Source organism: Podarcis erhardii, assembly GCF_964252035.2.
Source record: "Podarcis erhardii genome assembly, chromosome: 12".
NCBI lineage: Eukaryota > Metazoa > Chordata > Lepidosauria > Squamata > Lacertidae > Podarcis > Podarcis erhardii.
Genome location: NC_138513.1, coordinates 18704039 through 18726059, shown reverse-complemented (window position 1 = coordinate 18726059; position 22021 = coordinate 18704039). Strand labels below are relative to the sequence as shown.

The 22021-nt window shown below is 45.0% G+C and overlaps 1 protein-coding gene and 1 long non-coding RNA gene across 2 annotated transcripts; one reads left to right on the top strand and one right to left on the bottom strand.

Moving 5' to 3' along the window:
* Positions 1-21: 21 nt before the first annotated feature.
* On the top strand, positions 22-10127 carry MSRB2 (methionine sulfoxide reductase B2). Its single transcript, XM_081834662.1, has 5 exons — positions 22-213; positions 2058-2170; positions 3109-3185; positions 7049-7196; positions 8425-10127. The coding sequence occupies exons 1-5, from the start codon at positions 84-86 to the stop codon at positions 8530-8532; spliced, it is 576 nt and encodes a 191-aa protein (XP_081690788.1). The 5' UTR covers positions 22-83; the 3' UTR covers positions 8533-10127.
* On the bottom strand, positions 6135-22021 carry LOC309326164. Its single transcript, XR_014150211.1, has 2 exons — positions 18738-22021; positions 6135-6245 (listed from the first exon to the last, which is right to left on the bottom strand). It is a non-coding gene; the product is annotated as an uncharacterized lncRNA (long non-coding RNA).

The following is a 22021-nucleotide window of genomic DNA, read 5'->3' as shown; positions in this document are numbered from 1 at the left end:
GGCAAAAGGGCGGGGCGGGGCCTCAGTCCAAGCGCGGAGCTCGGGAGCAGCGCCACGCAGCTCTGGGCTCTTCAGAGGCGACTATGGCTGCCGCTCGAGTCCTCAGGAGACTTCGCGCCGTGCAGGCGCCGCCGCTGTTTCTGCGCGCTTCGCAGGGGGCAGCCCGGAGCGGCGTCTGCCTTGGCCCCCGAGCTGCGCACACCGACACCGGCGGTAGTTGCTCGGAGCTGGCTGGGCGGCAGAGGGGTGCGGGGTGGGGGTTGCGTCTCCCTACGGGGCTTCCCGGCCTCACGGGGAGGGAGCGGCGCAAAAGTGGGGGGGCGGGGCGGTGCCCCTTCGGTTGCTGCTCGGAGGCAGCTCGAGGCGATTGCTCTGGTGCTTTTTATGCATGACTTAAGAGTTGATTTAATTCTAGCAACAGCAAATTACCCGGGTTTATTCGTTAGGGAGACGAGTTGCAGTGCAAAGGAAGGACAGCGTGTGCCCAGAGCAAAACAAAGTGGGAATGGGTGGTATTATCTTGAAGTGGTAAAATAGGCTATACTACTTGAGACTACAAATCATACCAGTGTGATTTAAAAAAACACATTTTTTTAATTTTTACAGGTATAAAATTAGCGCCACAGAGAGGCTAGCTGGTATATTACATTGGTGTATTAGAAGTTTTTGGTTCGTTTATTTACTTGCACAGATTATTATTATTCTTAAGTATGGGAGCCAGTGGCGTAGCGTGGGTTGTCAGCACCCGGGGCAAGGCAAGTAATTTGCGCCCCCTAACCCTGGATTTGCGCCCCCTAACCCTATCCCTAACCCTAACCCCCAGATGTTGCATCCGGTGCGGCCGGCACCCCCTGCACCCCCCACGCTACGCCACTGATGGGAGCACTCAGACCCAGTACTTCACTTGTCACTTGCAGCTGGGAGTGGTTCAAATCACCCCAGCATCTCATGCTGCTGCTTGGGTAGATCAGGCCTCTGTTTAGAGTCACACAATTGCATTGTTTCACTGATACAGTCCCTGGAATGGGCCTTGTTTTGTCCTTTCGCATTCTGGGAGAGCCAGAATGGGCACCACTTCCTGAATATTTGGATGTGGACCATGGAGTGCCAAGCTTGTTTTTAATTGCCCATTAAATCACTTGGGCAAATAACTATATTTCAGACTCTGTTTTTCCATTTGCAAAATGAAGGCAACTGTAATATACTTCACTGTGTTTTAATGAGGGCAAACAAGATGGTGTGTATATATATATATATATTGTTTTAAATAGAAACCCCCCCCCCTTTTCATTGTGCCAGTTCCAGGCTATCATAGTCTGAGGATTTTACCGCTTTGGTGATCTGTTGGCCCTGAAACACTAGCCATCACTAGGCAGCTTCCCATCCACCAGGGTTAAGCTGGGCTATCCATCACACTGGATCCCTTTCTGGCAGTGCAACACACCATCCTGGCAAGTTAGAATTGTGCTTTTAGCTTTGCCAAATACTGCTGGTGTGCAACTTGCCAGGCAGTTTAATATGCTTAGACCAGTCAGGCACACTAGCCAAGCTCTGCAACAGACGCAGGTCAGTTTGCGAGCTTGCAAGTAAATTTGTGTGCACCAGGAAGAGGGGAAATGGTGGTTTAGAAGCAACCTATGTGTTGCAGGATTGATGAGGCCTCTGGGAGATAGAGAGCTGTCAATTCGTCAAGGGTGATATGATGTTTATTTGAAACCATTTTCTTTACAAAGATTCCCCACCCCTTTAACTGTATGCAATATCTTTTTTATTGTTCTCAAGGCCCCATTAAACAACAACTCCATGAATATGAGCCTTTGACCATTTCCTAGTAAATGCCACCGCTGTGGAGTGACGCTTCTCTCTCAGCAGCTGTTCTAAGCGCCTTGTATTTCAGCAACTTGTCAGCTGTAATTGCAGGCCTCCATGTATCGCCTTCTCTTGGCTCTGGATGTAATTACTGTTTGCCTTCTGGTGCAATCTGGCATATAGAAATTTCTTCTGCACACAGTGGCTTATACCTGTTGGTTGAATTTCTTGTTCTTCCACCTTTCTAGATAAAGATGTGGGTTCTTTGACAAGATACGATGAGTCGAGTGTTACCACTGACTGGCAAAATAAGTTGACTCCTGAGCAGTTTTATGTCACCAGGGAAAAAGGAACTGAACTGGTAAGCCAAGAGTTGTAATAGTTTCCAAGCAGGTCAAATGTATATTCAACGTAGACATACATTGCATAACTGTTCCTTAATTTGGTAGACTTTTGGCTCTGCTCAGGATCTCAACCAGGAACCCCCAAGTAGAATCAATCCTAGGGTGGCTTGCATTTGGCAGCAAATGTAAACAGTGCTGCCTGCAAGCCCTGCTGCCACTTGAGCACTCCTAATGATTCATTGGCAGCTGGGGCTTTACCTCTCCTGCACTTGATGTCCTAGACCTAGGACATCAGATGAGTGACAGGTGGGCAGGGCTGGCTGAAAACAGCCATGCAAGTCAAATTTGCCAGACTGGCAGGCCTAATTTTTCCCTGCAGGCTGAAAGTTCCCCACCTCTAATAGATGAAATAGATAGACCTCTTCTTCTTACATGACTAAGTCCGTTTTTAAAGGCATCATCACAAATTGTGGCAGGAATAATAATTATAATAATAATAATAATTTATTATTTACAGTATACCCTGCCCATCTGGCTGGGTTTCCCCAGCCACTCTGGGCGGCTTCCAACCAAATAGTAAAAACACAATATAGCGTAATAGGAAATCCTATAAAGTTCCGTGAAGAATTACTTCTCTTTATCCATCCTAAACTGATTGCAGTGATGAGCACAGATTCTGTCTGTTTAGACAAGAGTGATGTTGGGTGCTGTAAATGTGTGATGACCACATACCTGAACCTGTAAGATTCTGCTCCTTGGTTTGGTTACCCCCAGGAGAGTAAAAGGTGGGAATGAAACTTCTCAGGGTGACAAAGAACATGCAGGTTGAATATCCATGTTACACTGGAAGTTCCCACATATGAGCCTGCCTGATGTTTGGTTTTGCAAGCTGACTTGGAGGTGGAGGGTGGGAAAGATGGCTAAGAATTAGAATATTAACAATGCATGTTTGAAGCCTTTTAGTGGAATCCATCTGACTAACACAGAGCCTGGGATGTACCACTGCATATGCTGCAACGCTGTGCTGTTCAGGTAGGAGTCTAATTGCAATATACTTTTTTCAAATTTACATGTGTGTGTATGTCTGACTCTCGCTGGAGCTCAGGCACATCATGCTTTCCCTTCACAACAAACTAGTGAGGGTACGGTAGGCTGAGAGAGCAACTGGTCCAAAGTCACCCATTGAGCTTCACGGCTGTGCCTGAATTTGAACCTGGGCTGCCCAGCTCTAAGGGTGCAGTGAGGAGACCCTGATTCAGTTCAGGGCTGCGACACTGGAGGAGGACAGGTTAATTTTCCCCAATGCAAAATATTACCAGTTAAAATTCCCCCAACACTGCTATTAGTCCATTCAGGGAGAGAGCCTTTTCAGTCATCTCCCCACTTACAGAATACTCTTCCCCATAGGGCTCGCCTGGCACTAGCATTAATATATTTTAGTGTCAGGCTAAAACTTTCCTATACTGCCAGGCATTTGACTTTGCATAATATTAGCAGATTAAGTTTTGTTTGGACATCTATTGATTGGTTTTTGTGTCAGTGGTGACCAGGCACTCTTTTTTTTGTCTGGTGGGTGTTGTTTTTTACTGTTTACATTGTTGTATTATCTAATTCTTTTATACGTTTGTATGTTCTTTGTAAGATCCATGAGATTATTTTTGTAGAAAGCAATTAAAATTTAGTAAATAATAATAATCATACTGTGATCTATGTAGGATAAGACCCTGGAAATTGTCTCAAACAAGGATAGTTAAAGCGGTGCTCTCCAAATGCCTTGGACTCTAATGTCAAACAGTCCCTACCAGCACAGGCAATAGTCATGGATGATGGAAGTTGTAGTCCACAACATCTGGACACCCCCAGGTTGGCTTCCTCTAGTCTGGAACCTTTAACTAGTGCAGAATTCTCCCTTTTGACTGCAGGGAGCAGTAGAAAGCACAATAGACTGCTATCTCCCATCGGCTCTGACTGCTTAGGTATTTGGGGGCCTGGTCTGAGCTGCTGGATATTATTACCTGTTCTTGCAGCCTGCTGCAAGTAGAAATAAAACCCACATTCAGATTACTGGAAGGAGTCTCCTCCCTAGCTGTATTGTGTTTACTGCTGAACTGTAGGCAAAAGCAAGAGCTGTCCCTTGAGAAGCACCCTAATCTCTGAGCATGCAAAGTGTTTCTGCAGGGTATGTAGGTTACTGCTTTCTCCTATGAAGAATTCACTAAGGATTAGGAATACATGGAACATAAGCCTCAGGTTTTATAGATAGCAAATCACAGAATTTTAATGGAACATCAAACCTCAGCCCAGTCATAAAATTACAGGCAAGGGTCATACTTCTTAAAATCATCTCAACTACATTTGGGACAGCTAAAATGCAGATCAAAGTAAACAACATATGTTGAAGGAATGGTGTATTAAGGGCTGATCTAACACATATGTTTGGGGAATGTCCATTTATCCACAAATGCTCTGGTGAACTACTTCAAAGAACAAATAGAATTTTGAGCAGCAGCATTTTGGTGGCTACTAACATGTTTCTAGCAGACTAAGTGACGTACTTAAAAATAAACCGCACAGGGATATTTGTGGTGAGGAGCTATTTTAATAGGGCAGAAAATTGGCAAGGTTGTTGGGGTTTTTTTTTACAGTAAGAAAATGTAGACCTCATGTAGAAGACACAGCGAACAAGACAATTTTAAACACCTGTTTGAAAAGCCGTAGTCAATGGAGAGAGTATAATTGCACTGGTCCCAATCCAGTGGTAGTTCTCATGCAGCAATGAGCTGTTCCCACTGCTTTACATAAGAAGAGCCTGCAGGATCAGGCCGGTGGCCCATCTAGTCCTGCAACCTGTTCTCATAGCGGCCGACCAGATGCCATGCGGAACACCCACAAGCAGGATCTGAGCCAGCAACACTCTCCTCTCCCTCAGTTTCCAGCAACTGCCATTCAGAAACATTACTGCTCCTGACTTCCTTTGCATAAGAAATCTCTACTCTTGTGCACAAGCCCTGTTTAACCCTTAAATTGCACACTGAATGATCTCTGCTGTTGCACTTTCAGTAGTTCAAAGTGGATCTCTGGCATACTTGTGAGCCTCTCTTCCTTGCATTTACCTTGTAAGATGGAAAAACAGCAAGGAGTCCCTCTTGTGGCACTTTCAAAGACTAACACATTTACTGTGGCCTAGGGTGTGTGTTTTTTTGAACTAGAGTTCACTTCAGGTCCGCCTTTCTTAGGAGATTTGTTTTTATATGCTTTTTACTGTTTTGTTGGTTTTAGGCTCTGTAATGGCATTGTCTGTTTTCATATTATACACTACTTATAAAAAATTTAAATAGTAAGAAGTTTATAAATGTTTTTCGATAAATGAAGATGGTGAAAGAGACTCTTTTCACATGGGTGTCTACTTTCTCTGCTTTTCTTTCTTTGGTTTTAGAACAGTGCCGATTTTGCCTAGTTTGTACACCTTGATCCAGGAGTTTGCAAGTGTGGCTGGACTAGGCATATCAGACAGATTTTTACAAAGTTCCTACTTAATCAGGCTACAACTAAAATGTATATGTCTGATTGAAACAGGACACAATTTCCCACCTGAATGTTTCTTGATAGATCCATATTTCTGAAAGTATGAAGAATACAAAACGTTTTTATTTTGTTAAACCATGGTTGCTAAAAATGTAAATGTCTATGTTTAATTGGAAGACATAGACATGTTTTGTTTGTTTCTTTGAACTTTTCATGTGTCCTGTTCCTTAAAGGCATATGTGGGCAACAGCATGAATATTCATGTGTAAGTCTTCCTGAGCTCAGTGGTGCTTATTCCTATGCAAGTGGGTACAGGATTGGAGCCTCAAAAACTTTGGACACAGTCCAGTCAAAGCTGCACAGGCTTAAGGCTGTTGTGCTAAACTCACTCACTAACAAATACACCCAATAGAAATATGTTGTACTTACTTATGAGTTACTACGCTTAGTTCATGCTGTGGTTCACTGGTTTTCATGGAGAAATCAAGCATAGGGTTAAAGTCTTCTCTGAAATCAATGGGCTACAGAAGTCCTTAGTTTTTGGTTGAATTGCTCTCCCTCCTTCATCTATTTATTAAAAACAACAACACATGGGCTATAAATAATCCTGGGACTCAGCTAGATTTATATGCGATATAACATTGTGCCACCAGATGGTGATGTGGAGTCCCGTTTTTCTCTACCTGTTTTCCCTGTTTAAATTTACAATGCTTTCAACAAAAATGCTTCTGTGATGTGTCTAAATCCAGCCCTGATTATTTCCATACTGAACATCTATTTAAAAGCAAAACTTCATCTTTTTAGCCTTCCATTTAAGGATATTCACATGTTATACAAGATTGCCTTTTTAATAATGCAGTTATGGTTGTCAGCATTTTTATCCACCTGCCCAGCCCCCCTAATATTATTAAGAGGGTCTCTTCTCCAGTCTTCAGAGAGTAGCTGGAAGTGGGGAGGCAGAAAAAGGTCCTCCCTTCCTTCCACTCTGCAGTTTTAATCTGAAATCTTAGGCACAGTACTGTGTCAGAAACTGCTTGCGCTAATGAAATTCCCTGTTGCAAAATGCACTTAGAACAATGGGAGTTTTGAACACTACTACTGCCATCTTTGGGGTGGGGAGAAAAGAACAAGATAAAAAGGCAATGTTATTTGGGAAAGCAACATCCCTCTCCAAGCTACTTTCTTGCTCATAGGTGAGAGATAAATTTAGTGATAGACTCCATCTATCTATCTATCTATCTATCTATCTATCTATCTATCTATCTCATCCTCTGTGTGTGCATGTGCGTGCATGCATGTGTGTGTGTGCGTGTGCGTGCGTGTGTGCACCACAACCCTTCATTAATATGCAACTTTGCTGTCCTTTATAGCTCAGAAACAAAATATGATTCTGGCACAGGGTGGCCATCCTTTTCAGAAGCATATGGGACACATGGCACAGATGAAAGCAATACTAATATCTTGAGACGTCCTGATAATTCACTAGGAACAAGCAGCACGGAAGTCATCTGCAAACAGGTACACCTACCTTAAAGAAAGCATATAAAGTTCCTTAAATGCAAGTCTCTTATTCTATATGTGTCACAAAAAGCGAAGTGTAGCCGCATTAATACAACTAAATACACTTTCATGAATCATAAAATTAGCCCCAGGTAGTGGACCTAATGTATGAACTTCTGGGGCAAATCTATAAAGGTAAAGGACCCCTGACAGTTAAGTCCAGTCGCAGATGACTCTGGGGTTGCAGCTCTCATCTCGCTTTACAGGCCGAGGGAGCCAGCATTTGTCCGCAGACAGTTTTTCCAGGTCATGTGGCCATCATGTCTAAGCTGCTTCTGGCAAAACCAGAGCAACACACAGAAATGCCGTTTACCTTCCCACTGGAGTGGTACCTATTTATCTATTTGCACTTGATGTGCTTTCGAACTGCTAGGTTGGCAGGAGCTGGGACCGAGCAATGGGAGCTTACCCTGTTGCAGGGATTCAAACCGCCAACCTTCTGATCGGCAAGCCCAAGAAGCTCAGTGGTTTAGACCACTACAACACAATCCTACACAACATTAATGGTCTCATTAAATCGAGTAGGACTTACTTCTGAGGTGACATGCATAGGATTTTGCCGCACTCTGGTGCACATTTCCAATGGGAATAAGCCCGGTTAAATACAACAATATTTACCTCTGAGTAAATATGCAAAGGATCAGGCTGCACATGTGAGACAGTTGTATGATGAGTGGATGGGAAAGCTGACCTTACAAAAGTTGAAGGAAAATTTATAGATCTGCCCCTTGAGTGATTAAACTCATGGAATCTGCATCAGAAGTCGCAGTGGATTTCCTGACTGACTCACAAATTTAACAATGGCACTGTATTCTGATTGGAATGAGGGCATTCTCTCCCCCCCCCCAATACTATTAATTAATACTGATTTTAAAGTGGTATTCTCAATAAGAATTGGTTTTTTTGGCATAGAAAACCATCTTATTAGCACTAAGGTATCTTTTCCACAGAAAGCTTACCCAGGAGAGGCCACACTTTACACCTGGGGCATTTGCATGCATGCAAACGTGAGCACACTAAAATGAGTGGGCTTCGGAAGTTGGCTCTAAACACAGAAGGTATTGCTTATATGGCAGTTGCAGACTTAATTGGCCCCTTTGGCTATGAAATCAGACTGTTTAATTTATGTAGATACGCTTTAATTTAAAGAACTGGCACTGCAACTAAGTCTGTTATTCTCTTGCAGTGCGATGCCCATCTGGGCCATGTGTTCGGCGATGGTCCCGAGCCATCTGGGCAGAGGTTCTGCATCAACAGTGTTGCATTAACATTTAAACCAAGCTCCAAGCAGTGAGACTTTCCTCTTTACAACCTGTGCATTTGATACCACTTTGATGCTCAGATCTCCTTTGCCGCAGAGGGCCACTTTGAAAATGTATCGGGAGCCAGGTGCCTGTGCCTATTTTGTGTATACATAGTGATGGTAATTAATGAGAATGCATGTGGGGGGACACCAAACCATTGATGTGAGATGTGCTGCTCTTATTCTGTGATGGAATAGGCTCATCTAAGGTAGCCAGGCTAGTCTGGAGACCTGTGTGCCCTGCTTATGTGGATGCAGAGCTCTTCTGCATGTAGGCAGTTCCATTAAATCCAGCACAGACAACATATCTACACATACAAATTAATGTACATGCTGCATTTTTTATTTAAAAAATAGTTGATTGCCTCGTTGTTAATAGGTGAAGCAATCAATTACAGTGGAACCTCGGTTCTTGAACCTCTCCATTCCTGAATGTTTCAGCTCCCGAACGTCAAAAACCCGGAAGTAAGTGTTCCAGTTTTTGAACGTTCCTTGGAACCTGAATGTCTGATGCGGCTTCCAATCTGCAAAAAGCCTAGCTGTCAGCCAGTCGGAAGCCGCACCTCAGAATTCGAACGTTTCAGAAAGTGAATGTCCTTCCAGAATGGATTACATTCAATTTTCGATGTTCCACTGTACATGCAAATCACATTCACAAATTTCTAAAAAGGAAATACAGGAGCCTTGTACATGCCTCTTAAGTATAATGTAAATTAAATTATAAATATAATTTTTAAATGATTGCTCATTGTTGGAGAGAAAGGCCACATTTTGTGTTACATTGGTGCAACCGACTCAGTATGCCATTTCTAAGACAAGGATTTGCTAAAGAGTACTCCCAAGACATCTGAAGGAGTGAGTTTGCTCTAATTCATGTTGGTGCAGACTCCATTTATTTCTAGAGCTGCGTTTTCCAAAAACAATTATTTTAGTAGTTTACTATGAGGCTTTCCTCTTCACAGCACAAACTAAAATCCACCAGTAGATTTTTAAGACCCAGATGGGAAAGCATAAGTAGCACTATGTCATCGGACAACACACCTTCCTGCTTCTAATTGCCGGAGTGAGGAACCACATCATTAATGTGAAAATTAAAAAGCATAGGGGCTCAAATCATGAGATGAATTTAGAAAGCACGATATTTGAAACCAATGAAGCTGTGGCACTATTAGCACCTGTCTTCTGACAACTTCACCTTAGGAAAATTCAAATTAAAGCCTACAAGCTACTTCTCCCGCTGTTTCATTGTTCTGCTGAATGCTGGGGACTTTTTGAAAAATAGAAATGTAAATGTTGATATAAAACAGCAGCTATCCATCTGGCATATTCTGCTGCTGCACCTTTTCTTTGTAGATCTCTGGAAATTTTGGGAACAATTTTTATTTCCTAGTCTGCATTTTAGATTTTATTAATGGGGGCTGGGATGCATTGCAATTCATAAAATAGTATGTCTTCATTACTTTTTTATTTATTTATAAAATTATTCCCTCCTCCCTCAAAAGAAATAATGCAAAACATAAAAGGAGTGTTTACTGCTTCCTGTTGTAAATGCTGGAATAAAATGTTTTGTTCACGGTGGTTTTTAATTTATTCTTGATGTGAGTCACTTATTAAAAGACAACATAAGGAGGATCAGATGTGGTGCAGTGTGCATGCAAGTGAGTCAACATAACCATCTCTGAAGCTTCCCCTTACTTCTCTGTCTTTTGTTCAAGCACCTGGATTTTGCTTCCGGTAGGGCAGCATCAATAAAATATACGGCAATGGAATTTTGCAGAATTTAGGCCTGCAGCTTAATCTTAGGAGGTGCTGCTCTCATAAGATCCTGACTTCAGCATGGAAAAGTTCATTTGCACTTATGTTTGAATCTTTGGTTGACATGAGCCTCTTGAGGCGATGCAGCTTTAGAAACAACACCAGTCTCAGGATTTTGAAGGTTGCCAGGGAAGAAGTAAGACATGACATCAAAAGGAATACTGCAGAGCTGAAGGAGGTTCCAAAAAGGGAAATCAAAATGATTTAAGGGGTAGGAACAAGGCCTTTATGGGAAAGGTTACTGCATTTCAGGCTTTTTAATTTAGAAAAATGGGTAAGTAAGGAAAGATGCTATAGCAGTGTATAGAATTGTGCATGGGGAAAGTGGCTAGGAAGAAGCTTTTCTCACGAGTACCAGAACTCCAGACCATCCAATGAAGCTGGAAGTTGGAAGATTAGGACAGACAAAGGAATGTATTTCTTCACAGGTTGCATTGTTAAAACTATGGGATTTGCTGCCACGAAAGGTAGCGAGGGCCACTAACTTGGATGGCTTTAAAAGAGGATCAGACAAATTCATGATCAGCCAGCAGCCTGCTGGGAACCCACAGGCAGAACCTGGTGCTACAGCAGCTCTCTCCCCACTTGTTCCCAGTACTGGTGTTAGAGGCTTACTGTCTATCAAAGTTGAAGAGGTAAAAGAAAGCCATTGTGGCTGCAAGCTGTTGATAAGCTGCATCAGCCTATTTTTTTGGAGAGAAAGAATCTCTCTCTCTCTCTCTCGCTCTCTCTCTCTCTCTCACACACACACACACACTCTCTTTGTGTAAAATCCTTGATAAAAAGTTCTGGAGAAGCTGAAAACTTGCCACACTATTTATTTATTTATTACATTTATATACCGCCTTTGTCTTCCAATAATCTCAAGGTGGTATACATGGTTTTCCTTGCCATTTCATCCTCGCAACAGCCCTGTGAAGTTGGGTTAGGCTAGTCCAACACTCTAACCATTACGCCACACTAGCTCTCAGTGTAACAATTTGGTTGGCGCCAGCTGTGGATTTTGGAAACTAGAATTTGCCAAGTCTGCATCACTGGTTGTGTTTTATTCCTTGGCCCACTGGGATGCTGCCATGCCAATCTGAACCCAGATTAGACCACCAAAACGTACAATTTCTGCCCTGAATAATATATCTCTTTTCACGCTGGAAGCCACCTGCGTTTGTCCCTATGTACCACCTCTAGTAAATGTCACTAAGGCTTTGTACACACTTTGTAGCACATTCAAAGCACATGCTTTTCCTCAAAGAATTCTGGGCACTGTAGTTCATCCCTCAGAGTTACATTTCCCAGCAAACCTTAACAAACTGCAGCACCCAGAATTCCTTGAGAGCAGAAATGTGCTTCTGGTGTGTTTTAAAGGTATATAGCCTCAGTTACCCACCTTTAAAATGGTAATAATATTGACTCTCCCCGCAGCAGGGCTGAAGCACTCAGCAATTAAAAGTGCTATAGAAAATAATAATAATAATTCAAAAGGGATTCAAAGGACACCATAGGGACCTGAGCGGAAAGTTGGCACGAGTTCCATCCTGTTTCCCGTCCCTTGGATAAGACCCTAATACCTCCTGCACTTGAAGCATTCTCCCCACCTTGTTCCTTTGCCAACCTCTGCAAACAATTGGACTTCAGGGGTGCAGATTAAAGCTGCGTAGCAGGTGGCAATCTAATTGCTATCAACCTTGTATCTGCATTTATTTTGTCATCTGAACTCGCCTGCAGCTGGCTCTCAACCCTGATTATTTTTTGAGCAATTAGTTTACAGGTTCAAAGAAGGTATAGGCTTCAGATCCTCAATTTGCATGAAACATACAGTACAGAACCAAAGGCGGCAGAGGCCTATGCGATTTGGGAGGTGGCAGCAAAGAGGAGGGCTTTGTACAGGTGCCATGTTTTGAATTAGGTGAAATATTTACCCAGGTTTCAAAGTAAGTGCCCTTTTCAGTCTATTCACAGGAAAGCTTTCATTGTACAATTTTGTATATATTGCCTGGTCTGGCCAACTGGTACTGGCTTGATACCAGCAGCTGAAAGAGAAGGATTATGCCAGCAAAAGGTGGCATATCCTCCACTGGGTTTGGGATGGTGCCAGCAAACAGCCAGCTAACTAGCAACTGTGAAGGCAGCACCATGAGTGGAACGCATCCTTCTTTTCATCTACAGGAATAATGAAAGCTATTTCAGAAGCCTGTGAAACAGCAATAATTAATAACATTTTGTTTCCAGGACTTTAAGTGTTAAAAGCAATCTCCTGTTACGAGACGGGTGTGAGACTGAGCCATGGCAATTTAAAGCAGCATCATTAGGTGTTTCAAATGTGTGGCGTGAATGTGGCTCAAGTTGGGACAACACCCAATAAAAAGAATCAGGCTGGACATATCTGAACTAATCCAGCAAGTTCTTCCCAGGATTCAGCCTGACAATTCGTGTGCAACAGAAGAGCTGAGCTGCTCTCACAGGCTCAACAATAAGACCAAGTCTGAGAGCTGCAATTCATTCCATTTTAACACACAAGATGGCACCAAAGAACCATTTTAGCCCTATAGGAGTTTTTGTGCTGTTTGAGTGCAGTGGTGCAAGTCGTCATTGCCATTCCTGGTTCCAGCTTGACAGATAAGTTTCTGTGTTGTACAGAGCTCTTTGGCATAGAGGAAGTGAGCTAATGCTGGTTTTAAGTTTTTGCAAGCACTGGTGGTCTTGCTTTGTAATCTCAGACCCCTGCTTGTATTCTCAGCAGCATCCCCAGCCATCTTTGGACATGCCCCTTCTCCAAGAAACAGACAGTTGTCCAAACATAATGGGTGGGATCCAGTGATGACTGCTGAAGAGAGGTACTCTATGCCAACAGAACAGAATTGTTTTCCTCTCCCTTGTAGCATCCTGGGGTTAGGGTTGGGGTTGGGGTTGGGGGACCCTCTGGAGTCAATTTAGTTGGGGCACCGGGGAGAGGTTCCCCCCCCCAAACAGTCTAGATGTTTCCAATGAGAGAGAATGCCTGCACAAATAACAGTAATTAAAAAGGCTGAATCATACAATCATAAATGAACATATTACAAACGGTTGAAGAAACAGGTGCAAAGTGTATGAAGACATAATAGTACAAAGTAGTAAGGTAATCTGCTAGTAGTGCATCACTAAAGGGTATACAAAAATTTGCAAATGATCAGTATGCAGTAGTCTAGTTGTCCAACTTTTGCAAAGGTCAATAATGATCAATGGGGAAATGTTCAGATAACCCATTTCAGGTGTTACAAATGTGAAATACATTAATTAGAGGGGTTGTAGTGCATATAATTAGTGCTGAGAGGGGACAGCTTTCCTTTGGTGTGTAAGCTTCTGTGATCGGTACCTGCCAAAAATATTACACAGCTTCAACATTTGGAATTCAAAGAACAAAATATTTGTTGCTGTCAAAGATACTGTGTTTCTACTCCTGAGCGGTCGGTAGAACCAGCTTTAAGTGCTACTGCTAGAGGAGAGAGCTGATAGCCTAATGCTGCTAATGTACATCAGGGCATATGACTGAGCTAGTCAGTTTGAAACCAGATCTACATCTGATTGGCCTGCCCTAATCCCTACTTAAAAATCTGAATCCATGCCAGTCCTTGGAACAGTTCCAGCCTGAATGAAGCTTTCTTGTCTAAAGTGCATATCAATCAATTTGGAAATCCCATTTGATATATATTTTTGTGTGCTTAGTATTTCACTATTAAAACAGTGAAAGTAGTTTGAAAGGAAGAGAAAATTGTGCAAGTGGCCCATCAAGCCTAGGATGTGTCTGTTGATGAGGAGCAGAACAGATTTTTCAAATGACAGCTATTCACTCTGAAGTGGACTGAAACATGCCAAGCATCTGATCTAATGATGCCAAGCAGCCATGGCATCGTTCCAAGAGGAAAGGAAAACCCAGTGTGAGAAATAACCGGCAGAGGGACAGTAAATTAGGACACAAGCTGCACAGACCTGCACAGCATCCAAAATGAATGCTGGCACCATACAAAGAGGGCACTGGATTCTCACCCATTCCCAGAGGCTTCATATGCCAGCTCAGAAGGCTTGCCCCGACCAAAGCCACATCGCCCGAATGAACAGGTGCAGCCCCACCCAAACAACAACAATAGAGGACAAAGGAGAACAAATAAGCATTAAATCCAACCACAGTGCTACTCATCCTAGTAATCAGAGACAGGTGGCATTGGCTAATTCTGCCAGCCACAGGACCCCCTGGCTGCACATATTGGTAGGGTATAAGCTGCTATTAAATTGATGTTACTTGCAGTCACTACTAAGTTATGTGGCACAGCATATCTAATACAATAAACAAATACTGTAAATAATTTCATTTGTATGCTGCCTTTCCAAAGTTAAGACCGTGCTCAAGGCTGCTTACAACGTACCAAAAAAAATACATAAGTACAAACATAACGAAAGTAGTCATAAACAATAAACACCGCGTCAAAAAGTACACAACCTGAACCGTTTTTAAAGAAATAAAAAACTGCATTGATTTAGACGCTGCTTAAGATACGTTGTAACCAAATTTGGCACAATGGTCCCTAAGGTCAATAAGCAGTTTCCTGACTATATTTGGACACCATTTTGAAACTAAATAACAAGCTCAGTCTTTCAAAAATGCACTGATTAGGACAACTATTAAGGTATTCTAACAAAAAAATTGCTACCGTGGTCCTTCAGATCAAGCAGCAGGTTTTAGTCCACAGGTGGATATCATTGGATGCCATTTTGAATCAAAATGGTGGACTGAACCTTTCAAAACTGCACTCATTGACAGTAAAGGGTTACTGATGGTTTCTTAGAATTCCCAAATAATACCAGCAGTCCCTACTAGTTAATTGTATGGAAAGCCAATAAGAGATTTCAAGAATAAACACTAGTAAGTAATAGTAACTTGGTTTTTACCCACCTTGAAGCTTTACAATAAGGCAGAACACAGATTTTAAAATATATAAATACAGTGTTTAGAACCACCCAGAGAAGCAGTAGGTCCTTTAGTTGACAAATATGTGATAAAGCTTAAGGGAGGCAGGAAATTTTTTTTAAAAAGTAAGCCAATTCTTTGCATCAGTCTTTAGGTGCTCAGCCATGTTCCTGTGGGTACCACAAGCCAGATACCACAGCAATCCTACAGCTGCCTACAAAAGGCAGACAGCTTTGGACTGAGTTCTCTGTCTTAGTAGCCAGCTACTGTTTCCTGCTGAAGATTGGCTCCACACACCTCGAAAGCTATTGGGTTTTGAGTAAACTCAACATATGTTGAACTAATGGCAACTTTGTATGGATCACACTGCTGGTAAACGCACACAAGCATAAGCATTACAGACAGAAAGGCTGGCTATTTCTGGGTTCCTAGGAAATCTTTGTGTAGCTTTGCAAGATGGGTTTGATCTTGGTTCTCTGAAGAAACATGGCAAACCGAAAGATATGGAAACAGCAACAGGGAAGAACAGGGAACAGATCTCCAAGAGGAGATAAGTTTTTTTTCACTGTTTTGTAAAAGTAATTTTTGGGAAATTCTTTAAAAATATTTTTTGATGGGAAAAAGTAGCAAGTTATGTTGAATTTAATAGAACTTTCCTCCCAGGTAAGTCGGGATAGGATTGCAGCCTAAATATCTGAGAATCAGAGGAGTTTCCACTGTGCAAATTCATCCCATTCAATCTGTGTTAAGTTCTCAGACTTGCTCTCATGTGGATCATTTTTATTTCTTGATCTAAGTCTGAAGGAAGCAGCTTTTGGTTGCTGAATTTGGTTGCCTTACTTTGTGTGTGTTGACTGCTGGATTTTAATTTTTATTATGGGCAGGGGTCTTTAAAGCAGCACCAGATTTAGGTCACTGCAGGCAGTTCCTCAGCACAGGGCACTGATTGGAGGGGGTGCAAAATGTAGAAGATCCATAATTGAGAAGATCCATTCAGTGGCGTAGCGTGGGTTGTCAGCACCCGGGGCAAGGCAAGTAATTTGCGCCCCCTAACCCATGGATTTGCACCCCCTAACCCTAACCCCCAGATGTTGCGCCCGGTGTGGCCGGCCCCCCCTGCACCCCCCCTTGCACATGGCGTCATATTAAGAAAGATTGCATAAGTTTGCCTCTGTTAAAAGCTGGGAGTTACCTGGGCCTCTGAGCAGAGGCATATCTAGGCACTCTTGCACCCTTGAGGAGGAGATGTATTGGTCCCTCCGAAGCCAGGACAGACCATGACCTAGAAACTCAAAAACTTTGCTTTTCATCACCTTTTGCTTAGGCGGGGCACCTAGAGGGCTGCTGCCCAGAAATCAGTCAAGCGGGCTCCTAGCCACTCCAAGCCAGAGCAGAGAGGCACAACTTTTGCTCCCCCACCCCACGCCTGCCCCATAGGGGCCAGCTGCTAGGGGCCAAGGCACTTCCCTTCCCCATTATTATTTTTTGTTCAGAGGGCGTTCGGCTCTGCTACCTGGCTCCTCATGATGTTGCCTCTGGCCTGCACCCTTGGCGGAGGCCAACCTAACCAATCCCTAGGTACGCCCCTGTCTCTGAGATGCCTTGCCTGGGACCAAGCCCCATTGAATTCAATTAGATGTGCTTCTTAGTAGACATGCAGCCCTGCAAGGAAGTGCATTAGGATTGCATGGTTACAGGGTCCGAACCTCTTTGATTTAAAAAGGCTGCCTCTGAAGTTCAGTGGACGGCCCCTAGTTCTTGAATTCTGCCAATAACGCACCCATTTTGTTTTGAGGGAGGCCTTCAGAAATCTTAACAAACTGATCGTGATGATACAGTGAAGAAGATCCACAATCTCCAGGCTGTTCTTCCATGCCATGGTCCTGCATTAGTTTCCCATCCACTTTCCCATGTGTGTGGGGGGGGGGGACTCAAGCCCCACAACATGGGTTTGGGACTCAGGACTGACCCTCTTCTCTGTGTACCCATCTTTCTGTGCCCTGGGGCACTCTCTGAGCCTCTTGTCTGGGTGCAGGGCTCAAAGCGTAGGTTGCTTACCAACAAAGCCCCAGGGCAGCCTGTTGTCTCCTTAATTCCACAAGCTGCTTTCCTCACCCTGCACAGCTTTTTATTATTTTGTAGACATTGATCCTTGAGGTCTTTTTAACTGAAACTATTTTTTTTAAGCTGCCATCATGCTTTATTGTGTGCTCAAATTTAGCACCATCCTTTATGGAAATCCAGGCGACCCCTCTGCTCTTTGTGAGCAGGTGCCTACGGGTTTGCGAAGCCAACTGTTGGTCAAACTCACAAGAGGACACTGTAAAAGTGTTGGCTCCCCCTTTCTCCTTTCCCTACCTCCTGTGCTAGTGTGAAATCCAGTAGCTAACAAAGGTGGTGGTGAGAGCTGGGGGGGGGGTGCGTGGGGGGGGGAAGATGTGAGTACTTAAAGACCCGCTTTTCAAGCCCACTTACACGTCTGGGGATGATTTTTGTCTTCTTTTTTAAAGAGACTGTTTTGAAAATCGGGGCAGAGGGGGTGGGGGTGGGAGCAGAGAGATGAAGAGGACAAACGCACAAAAAGATACCTGTTTGGTTTGCAAAGGGCCTGGAAATCACCCGTGAGCGACCATATATAATTTGATTTGCTAGGCAATCTGCGAAGCGATTGCCCATCATTTATAATGTTCATTGAGCATTTTGCTTAATTGTGTCTCTTTTTGTAAAGGAAGCACAGCCCCCTCCCGGCTCCGGAGCGCACAAGTGGCCAGATTCCCATGGACCAGCCCGGTCTGCAGCTTTTGCGAAGCTTTCCCAAGCGCTCCGGCAGGGGCGGGGCGAGGGAGGCGTTAATAGCTCCAGGCCGGCTGGACAGGGAGGGGGGGAGAGAGAGGGAGCGAGCGAGGCGGGCGGGGGGCAGCGAGCGAGAGCGGAGAGAAAGCAGCTCGCGCAGGTACGAGCATCCTCCGCCGCCGCCCCTCCTCCTCCCTGCAGCCCTTGGCAACCCGCCGCCTTTGCAGGTGCTGCTTTTGAAGAGCGCCACCCCTGCCCCTGGATGCTGCTCATTTCTTAGGAGAAGTGGGATTTATAGGGAGAGCCGCGGCTGATTAATCTGCGGGAGGCAAACAGAGGAAATCCTTCATGGGGGCGAGCGCGAGCACGCGCGCATCCCCAGAGCCACGAGGTACTCAGCAGCTCAAAAGCCACTCCATCTTCCATAGCGCTCAGGTGAGGGGTGCAGTGCCGCGCAGCTGCCGACAGGTGTCGCGCTGCGCGCGGCTTGGAAGCCCAGGGACGGAAAGAAACCTGTTGCAAGCGCCATGAACTCGCCTGGGTGTAGTGGTGTGTTGTTATCATCAACGCCTCTAAATACAGTATATATATATCGAGCCTCCTGCTTTAGGAAGAGATGAGGATCTGTTGGACCACAAGCCAAACTTACCGAGCAGCCCTCTCCCGGTTGATCTTGCTGAGCATCTCCCCAGCCTTTCTCCCCGGGGTTTGATCAGTCCCGTTTGCCGAAGGAAGGAATCCGAAAGCGACCTGGTAGATCGGCAGCCTTAGCTGGAGAAGGGCGAGCGATCCAGGGTGGTGCTTCCTACCTACTTGAGGAGGAGATCCGCCTTGAGTATCAAACGTAGATGCAAATCCGCGTTGGACACGCTGTGATATTTCAAGAAGACGCCCCCACCCCCCAACAATAAGTTATTCGGCTTGGAGAAAGGCTTAGATATTGTTCGGCACAAAAAAGTTTCGGTTGCCTCCTAAAAGCGGGAAATTTCCCCTTCCAGTGGCTGCAAGGAAATAAAAAGAGTTGATGAGCCATATACATATATATATAGGCGGCAGTGCGCCTGCGTTAAGCCGCTTTGCTGGCATGCCACTCAGTGCACATCGCCCCTTCGAGTGCGATAAATACACTAATGAAAGAACGAATCGTTCTCTCTCTCAATCTTTATTAACCCGCAAAGAAGGTTGGGAAAAAGAAATGCACTTCATTTTGCCCTATTAATCGCCAAAATGTGTATAATTCTGAAAGTAGATTGCCCCATACACGAAGCACAACCTGAACCTGCTCAGAGAGGTTCCCGCGGGGAGGGAAACACCCACCCAAACGGATTCGGGGGCCAAACCCCACTTCAAAAGGATCCCTTTCGTGCTTCGGACGTGTTTCGGGGCGTGTGGAATAGCGAATGTTGTACCGGAAGGCTTCCCCGACCCCCCAAAACAAGAGCGAAGTTTCGCCACATGCTCAGAGGGATCTTATCCCCTCATAAACGTTACTTTCCATTGCACATTTACAGGAGCCAGCACAGCCTGAGGCTGGAAGAGACAGAGAAACCAAGGGGGAAATTTTAGAACTGCTGCAGGCCCGGCAGAGCGAGAGACAATTCTAACCGTTGATTTCACCCGCCGCCCCCACCTCACTTCGCCCCTCCTCAGCCGTAGCCCCACATCTTCTTCGTCCCCCCCCCCCCGCCGTCATTTGATTTGCCTCAGCAGCGCCTACAAATCGATGGCGTCCCATTTGTTACAGTCTTCTGAGGGTTCCGTGGAGAGAGCGGGGCGCGGGGGGGAAGGCCCTGCCTCCCTCCGTCCCTCCCTCGTCTCCAAGCACACAAGTGGTGGGATTCCCATGGATGCGGCCTGCTCTGCAGCTTCGCCCTGGGGAGGTGGGAAAGGGAGGGAGGGGGCAGGAGGAGACACGGCGACCCCCGGCTTGAAAGGCCTTGAAAAGAGGCTCTTTTATGGCGCATTTACCAGCCGAGGGCTGCTCAGGTACCAGCTCCTCGCCGAGGGCGCGCCACGCCGTGCTAGGCCCGTGCTTGCAGGTGCGCCCGCAAAGTGGCCGCCTCGGCGCCTTTTGTGGCGGGCTTTTATTCGCGAGGGGCTTTTGTGTTCCTTCCCTCAGAGGCCGCTCCGCCTTGTTGTCCCATTAGCGCCGCCGGGCTGGGGGCGCCATACTGCTTTGTGGACGGGCCTCTGGCCTGCCCCATTGACTGTTTTCAGAGGAAGCTGCGACCATGGGGGGAAACAGCATGGAAGCCAGCTTAGCCCGGCCGACTCCCGTTTCTCCCAGCCCCCAGGATTACAAGGCGTCGGAGCAGGGGGAAGAAGGGGGTCAGGGCACCCAGAGAGGTTGCCAGCACCCCCTACAGAGAGGAGAGAGACCAGTCAGATTTATCTGAGAAAGAACTCAGTGGAACTCCAAAGCCTTATTAGATTACTTGTGGGCCTAAATAAATATATCCTCTCACTAATTCTGCTTATATGATTCCAGTAGGTGCACCAGACCTGATATCTGTATCTATTTCAGTGGCCTCTCCCAACACCTTAAGTGTATGAGGCAGCGGAGAATGTGGAAACTGTCTGTGCATGTAGAAATATATAAGGGCACATCTACTGGGGATGGAGAAAAATAGGTGTGACTTCACAGCAGATGCTCACACAGCAAATGAACTTGTGAATGTTGCCATGCAGGGTGTTCACTATTCAGTTTGTGCCCTTTTTTCCTATGTGAGTCCATCAAGAAAAGAATTGGCAATACAGTACTAGCCTACAGCTGCCTACACAGAAGTCCCACGGGGACCAGTGTGCCTTACTCCCACTGAGTCAGAAGACCATGAGAAAGCCCCTGCTGGGTCAAACCAAAGGTCCATCATCTAGTATACAGTGCCCTGTTGCATACAGAGGCCAGCTGTATCTCAGTGGTAGAGCATCTGCAGAAGGTCCCAGGTTCAGTCCTTGGCATCTTCAGGTAGGTCTGGCAGAGACTCCTGTATGACATCCTGAAGAACTGCTGCCAGTCAGTGTAGACAAAACTGAGCTAGATGGATCAATGGTCTGAGTATAAAGCAGCTTCCTGTGTTCATAGATGCCTCTGGGAAGCTCAGAAGTAGATATGGCAATGAAAGCAAAAGAACTTCCCCCATCAACTAGTTTTCTGCCACCAACTGGTGTTCAGTGGCAGAGTGCCTTTTGAGTCTGAAGGCCACATTTAGCCATCGTATCTGCAACCGATTGATCTGTCTTCCATTAATCTCCTTTAAAAGCCACCTAAGCAAGTGATTGTTACCACAATGTGTGCAGTTAATTCTATAAAATGTGTACTGAGTTAAGAAATGCTGCCTTGGAGAAAGTGGATGGAGGAATATCTATATAATACTGAAACCTGGGGTTATCCAATAAAGCTGAATGTTGGATGATCCAGGGACAAAGGAAGTAGTTCTTTACACTCTGCATTGGCAGACTATGGAATCTGGTGACCTTGGGTGGCTTTAAAAGGGGATTACACAAGTTCATGGAGGAAAAGGCTATTAATGACTACTAATCATGACCACTGTATATTAGCTCCTGTATTGGAGGAAGTATTAGTTTCTGGGAAACTCAAGCCTGCTTGTGGGCTTCTCATAGAGGTTAGGTCCCTCTGCGAAACAAGATGCTAGTCTGGATAGGCCTATACAGTGGTACCTCGGGTTACATACGCTTCAGGTTACATACGCTTCAGGTTACGTACTCCGCTAACCCAGAAATAGTGCTTCAGGTTAAGAACTTTGCTTCAGGATGAGAACAGAAATCGTGCTCTGGCAGTGCAGCAGCAGCAGCACGAGGCCCCATTAGCTAAAGTGGTGCTTCAGGTTAAGTACAGTTTCAGGTTAAGTACAGACCTCCGGAACGAATTAAGTACTTAACCCGAGGTACCACTGTAGTATGATCCAGCAGGAC

Excerpts from the sequence above, each read along its gene's own strand:
- MSRB2 (XM_081834662.1), top strand. The coding sequence starts at position 84 with ATGGCTGCCGCTCGAGTCCTCAGGAGACTTCGCGCCGTGCAGGCGCCG. Across the intron at positions 2,171-3,108 it reads GGGAAAAAGGAACTGAACTG|CCTTTTAGTGGAATCCATCT; the intron begins GTAAGCCAAGAG and ends GCATGTTTGAAG. Across the intron at positions 7,197-8,424 it reads CGGAAGTCATCTGCAAACAG|TGCGATGCCCATCTGGGCCA; the intron begins GTACACCTACCT and ends ATTCTCTTGCAG.